This window comes from Nicotiana attenuata, unplaced genomic scaffold, assembly GCF_001879085.1.
Source record: "Nicotiana attenuata strain UT unplaced genomic scaffold, NIATTr2, whole genome shotgun sequence".
Classification (NCBI taxonomy): Eukaryota; Viridiplantae; Streptophyta; class Magnoliopsida; order Solanales; family Solanaceae; genus Nicotiana; species Nicotiana attenuata.
The window spans coordinates 180,413-186,501 of record NW_017671058.1 but is presented as its reverse complement, the minus strand read 5'-3'; the positions used below and the strand labels follow the sequence as shown (position 1 = coordinate 186,501).

General features: G+C 36.6%; 1 protein-coding gene across 2 annotated transcripts; it reads right to left on the bottom strand.

Annotated features, from left to right (window-relative positions):
* Window positions 1-1,570: 1,570 nt before the first annotated feature.
* Window positions 1,571-5,692, bottom strand: LOC109205587 (trichohyalin-like). 2 transcript variants are annotated; one of them, XM_019368300.1, is made up of 2 exons: window positions 4,735-5,692; window positions 1,571-1,903 (listed from the first exon to the last, which is right to left on the bottom strand). In XM_019368300.1, exons 1-2 carry the CDS (start codon window positions 5,129-5,131, stop codon window positions 1,887-1,889), a joined length of 414 nt encoding a protein of 137 aa, XP_019223845.1. In that variant the 5' UTR covers window positions 5,132-5,692; the 3' UTR covers window positions 1,571-1,886. The 2 variants fall into 2 exon arrangements, with proteins under 2 accessions (XP_019223845.1, XP_019223846.1); XM_019368301.1 differs by having other exon boundaries at window positions 4,681-5,689.
* Window positions 5,693-6,089: the final 397 nt, after the last annotated feature.

Sequence of the window (6,089 nt, the reverse complement as noted above, 5' to 3'; positions counted from 1 at the left end):
CCACCAAACAATTATTTTTAGATCTTTTTCGTTCAACTTTAAATCGCCAAGGTATATAAACGAGACCATACCATAGTCACTACAATAATCTGCTTCACAGCTACTAGGATCTCCATGGAAAGGAAAATAAAAACATATGAAGAGAAGAAAAAAATGAAAGAGAAGAAGAATAAAGAGGAAAGAAAACAAAAAACGAGAAAAGGCAAACATGGGAAGAAGTTCACGGACGTTGGCGGCTTAGGAGGCCGGGGCGGGGGAGGTTCTTAAAAAAAAAATACTCCATTGTAAAAGAAGAGTATTCCTATTTGAAGCAGTGTTAAAAATAGCGTGAAGCGAGGAAAAGCGACAACCCCCATTTCACGAGAAGCGAGAAGCGAAGCGCCCGCTTTTTTTTAAGTGAAGCGGAATTTTAAAAAAAAAATTAAAATAAATAATTGGCCAGAAACTCTGGCAGAAACTCGGCAGAAACTCGGCAGAATTTTTCTGAAAAAAATTCGCCAGCATCTCGGCGCTTTTTGGACGTTTAGAAAGAAAAAAAAAAGAAGAAGAAGAACAAGTAGAAGAATGAAAATAAATCTGGAAAACATACCTGTTGAAACTAAGTTGTTGTTGTACTGTTGAAGTCTTGAAGAAGAAGAAGAAGAACCCTAGTTTGCTTGAACAAATCGCTGGTTGAAGTGAGGAAGAAATCGCTGGTTTGAAGAACCCTAGTTTGCTGCTAAAGAAATCGAATAAGTGCTAAAACAGAAACATCGATTTGGGTCTTTTAATTGAAAAATCGTTCGCTTCGATCGCTTCTGGGCGCTTCACCGCTTCTCGCTTTTTAGATAGAAGCGGTCGCTTATGCATACCTGAGCCGCTTTTAACACTGGTAGCGACACCCCTCCCGCTCCGCTTCGCTTCTCGCTTAAAGCGAGGAAGCGCCCGCTTTTTTTAACACTGATTTGAAATAAATTTTTTGCTTGTTGATTGAATAATATGCCATGTAAGTGCGCTTTGCAAGACAAGCTGATTCTTTGGGAAAAAAAGAAGTGTTTAATTGGTACAAAATTTAATAAATGATATAAGTACTAAAATTGGAACTAGAGAAGAATCCATGAGTTTATTCTTAGCACAAAGATCATGGCCAAAACAAAACACATAGGAAGTTATCACTTCAATGGGCCATCTGGCCAAGTTAATCAGGGAAGATGCAAATCCGACTATTTATAAAACCAGCTCGAGTTCCTTCCTGCAATAAAGGTACACTGGTGATCAAAATGTTTCTGCTTGCTGGAGTAAGACATAGCTCGCAGGCAAGAGGGGTGTGCGCGGCAGCTCAAGTAGCAAGAAGTATGACAACGATTTCAAGCTCGTAGAGGAACCTTCATTTCACAATGCAAAAGGGCCAGATCACAACATCCCTGTGAATGAGCCCAAAGTAAACTCTGCACAAGTTATGCACTTAAAAGAGCTCAACAATCTAAACTGGAAGGCTCACAAAATGTGAAGCTCCAAAACTACGTGAATCGCCTCAGTAAATGTGTTTAATAACTCTTCACCTGATATAACCCTGAACAATTTTAATTGCTAAGTGAAACTATTCTACATTCCTCAAATCAATATCTTCATAAGATTTCAGAAATCGTTATATTAAATTAACAAAAAAAATGAAATGAAGTGACAGGTGTGTACAAAACCGCACACAAGAAACATATCGTCCTTCAATCTCAATAAAGTAAGTTCTTACCAACTCCTCCATAAGAACTACAACACCATTTCAATTGTTCATCAAAAAATTTCTAACAGATCAGTATAAAATACAATCATCTAGCTAGATCTGCAAAACTCTATTCCACGCTAGCCCTTGCCACTAGACAATATTTGTGGCCACGACTTCTCATTGATCACGGAGATGGACAACCTGCATATGTAAGATCAAGCTTTATTGATGTGTTCAAGATTTTAACACGTAAGAATGCGGGGAAAAAAGAAATAAACACGACACCTCTTCTTTCTTTTTCAGACAACACATACTACCAAATGTGGAAAAAACAGAAGTCAACACATTGAAGTACAAGAGTTTAAGCAGACTTGTGTACTGATTGAAAGATCATGTAAGCCACAGCTCCGCTAGAATCCTAATAAACAAACCCCACCCACCTCCCCGGACAAAAAACAGAACAAAATGAAACTGCAACAAAATAAGTTCCACAGAATTATGTCGGGTTATCACAAAAGATCCGGGCCCAAGACCCTTAGCGAACAGTCCAATTATTACAAGCATCTCATGTGCAAGAAAAGAACAACATAAAATGAGAACTCTTCATATTTCAAACTCTTAGTTCTCGTCACCAGTCACCCTTCTTGCAAGGCCTTCCAATAGTAAAAAAGTTTCATCAGAGCCATTTGACACTCCTGACCAAATTAATGCATGAACAGTCTGCAGTGAGCCCTGTGTGTGGGCTTTTTTTGGGGGGGGAGGGGGGTTGAGGTGGTCCTCCCAAGGGTATTAGCAGAGTCGATCAAATTAGGACTAGGACACAACATCGCTTAGAGTTTAAGCGCACTACATAGCCATTGGCTATAAGTTCAAAGGATTTAAAATATCAATCTGACAACAATGTTCTTAAGAGCTCAAGGAAAAAAAAATAACTAAAGCATCTGCAAGCTGAACATCAATTGGTATGAGGGATGGCTAGTCACTTACAGGATTTGGCATGAAGAGATCAAAATCTACAATCCAGGCTAATTCCATCTGATGACATGAATAATTATTGAACACCATTTAATTTCTTTTCTGAAATGAATTATTGAACTCCATTTAATTTTTTTCCCGATATGTTATAGAATTATAAAAAGCGATAAAAAGGTGGTGGATGTAGTTCAATCTTGCAGGGGATAGAGAGAGAATTATTTGGAATTCGTGATGATTGAATCGTCCATTAATAGAGAGCCAGCCATCCAAAATAACAGACACACACTTATGTTACATGGTTCAATATGAACATGAATATTGGTATGTGATGTTGAGGTCAACTTGACTATTGTGTTAAAATATGGGATTCAAATGTTAGTTTCTCAGGGTTATTTTAACATTATGTCTAATTCAAACACAAAATCTAACACAAGCAGTGAGCATTGCCCAAAACTATTAAAGATTCTAGCACTCCTTAACACACTTAGGGGTGAACATATGGAACCTGAAGTAACATGACATGGATGACCTATACTGCTAACCCAACCAGGAAGTGTTTGGCTCTGATACCATGTTTAAGAAATAAACATTCGACCCAACTCAACTCCAAAAGCTAGTTCAAGTGGTGTAAGAACTGTTCAAGTCCATATAAGGAGATTATCGCACATACACTTAATTCCTATGGGATTCTAACAGTTATCACTTGAAGTTTATCGACCGCTAGGTTGCATCCTTTGGTGTGAGAAAGATGCCATATGGACTACCCACAGGTTTTTGGCGCATTCTGCAATATTCATACTAAGAACCCATCATAACCCTCTATGTTTTTTTTTGATAAGGCCCATCATAACCCTCTATGTTACAAGTACATCAAGGCAAACTGCATAGCAAGATGATCTCCAGCCCTTTGTCTCTCAGATAAATAACTAGATTAAAATGTTGGCTAAGTACACATTCCATCCTAATGATGTTCATTACATAAGATCATTCACCGTGGTGAGAAATACTTCTTGGAGAAAGAATACAAATTATCTGCCATCTAAGGATTTGGTAATTTTGGAGAACAACCCTAACCTAAGCCAACTTGTGTTCTCTATACCATGAAACAAATGCAAGGTATGTAGCAAAATACTTTTTTTGGGACCAAGATGAATAATCCATCTACTTCTGTCGTCTGAAGAGTCTTTGCAAGAGTTAGCAAAAGAACCAATCTTCACTTGTAGAAGTCCAAGAAACATGAGCTTCCTTTTAAATTTCTCAGTTCCTACCCGATAAACAAGTTCTTTAGCAAAGGAAGTGAACGTTTGAGGACATAGAAGATGTCATTTATTTTCTATGTCCCTGTACCCTTCAAAAATGGATACAAGTCCTCAAGGCTGAACAGACTTGACCAATTCCAACATTTTACAAAAGTAAAAGTACATAAGTGAATTGCACAGCATCTTTAAAAGCTACAAACACAAATCCCAGATATCTAACTTGTAAATCAGCAATTTGATTCATGATTGCAACTAGTGGTGGCAAAATGGAAGAAAACAGTTATTCATCCATATTTTGATAAGGTTTTTTTTTTTTGATAAGGAGTTATTCGTCCATATTATCTACTAAAAATTGGTTGGACAATGAATTTTTTAAAAATGGGTCAAATCCACTTAAAAATGGATAACCAATGGATTTAACTTTTACATTTGCAAAGCTCAAATTGGGGTTCCTCTAGTTTGGGAGATTAGGAATTCTTCCAAAAATAATCGTATTCAAGAAGCCATGGATTATATGGATATCCATATTATCCGCCGGTTAATCCATTATCAATTAGGGCTGCGTTTGCCACCCCTAATTGCAACCAATGCCAGACTAAAGACCTTAGTCCATGAGTGAAAGAAAACCAACCCTATAATTACGTAAATGAATCGAGACAATTCTACTTTCCAAATAATAATTGAAATAGTTTACTGCCTTAATGCACGAAGCTTGATATTCAATTAATTTACTACACAACTCACCATAAGTACTGTGTTACCCATCTCTTTTTTCTGAAAACGCAAATTGTTACTCACCTCTTCTACCCATCTCCTCCTCATCCTCCGAAAACTCTACATCCTCGTCATCATCCCCCCTCTTCCCTTTCTTATCATCCTTCCACATCTTCTTCCTAAAAAAATCCTTTAAAAACACTGTCTCTTCATCCAACTTCTCATCCTTGGCGAAAAACTCATCCAACTTCTTAGCAAACTCATTATATCCCTCCTCCTCGTCATCACCTAACCTGTCCTCTCTTTTCTCATTCTCTTTCACCTTAAACAAGTCCTCTTCCTCCTTAACAGCATTCAGAAACTCCTCTCTCAAATCCTCTTGCTCCTCTGAATACGTCTTCGCTTTCTTCTCCTCTTCTTCGTCGCCAAACTCGGGACCCTCCTCTATCAAATGCTTAGACACTACATCCTTTAAATACATTGGCTTTTTATTTTTATTTTTATGTTTCTTCTCCTCAGACTCAGAATTTGTTTCAGATTCAGATTCAGAATCGAATAACTTAGCATCTTTTGTTATTCAAAACAACAGGGTCGCCTTTTTTAATCTTAAGCAAAGCATCAAAGAACTTTAAATTACTTGTAGGGTTTAAATCCTCTTCTTCTTCTTCCTCCTCTGTGTCTTCGGAAGAGGATTCGTCATCAATGACGCCTTTCTTCTTCAGTTCTTCGAGCTTTTGCAAGTCCTCTCATTTCTTGTTGTGTTGTAGCGGCGGGCGAATTCCTCGTTTATCTCAATTTTGTCCAGATTCTCTACATCATCATCGTCACCGTCGAATAGCTTCATTCCCATTTGTTTTCCTTTAGGGTTTCCGAAAGCTGATTTCAAATGAGGGAGTGCTATGTTTTAGGGTTTTGGAAGTGAGCAGCTAAAGGCTGAAGCTTTGTTTGAGGACAAATTGGCCAGAAAACTTGAGGATGTTTACGGATGTAAGAGCAATAATTTATTTGTTTATTAATAAAAGTAATTTTAAAGACTCATTTATAAAGGAAAAAAAGAATTTTGAGAAGGACGTTTATAAAGGGAAAAAATTCAATTAAACCTTTGGGTGAAAACCATTTTGATCCCCCAACTTCGTCTTAAAAATTAAATTCTCCTCTAATATTAAACAATAAATATTCTACTCCTACAAACTCAATTATATTTTAAAGCACCTATTTTACCCTCAATCTTATCAGCCTTGATCTCTATTATTTTTGTTCTTTTTAAAAATTTTAAAAAGTAAAAAAACCAATAATCAATCATGCATAATTTATTGAAATTGAATAAAAGAAATGGGCGCAATTAAATATTAGAATAAAAGATCGTATTAACATCAATCAAATAAAAGTTAATGCCGTAATATAAAATAAAAAAAATATATAAAAATAGAGGGAGATTT

Coding starts and splice junctions, on each gene's coding strand:
- LOC109205587 (XM_019368300.1), bottom strand. CDS start 5,131: ATGTATTTAAAGGATGTAGTGTCTAAGCATTTGATAGAGGAGGGTCCC.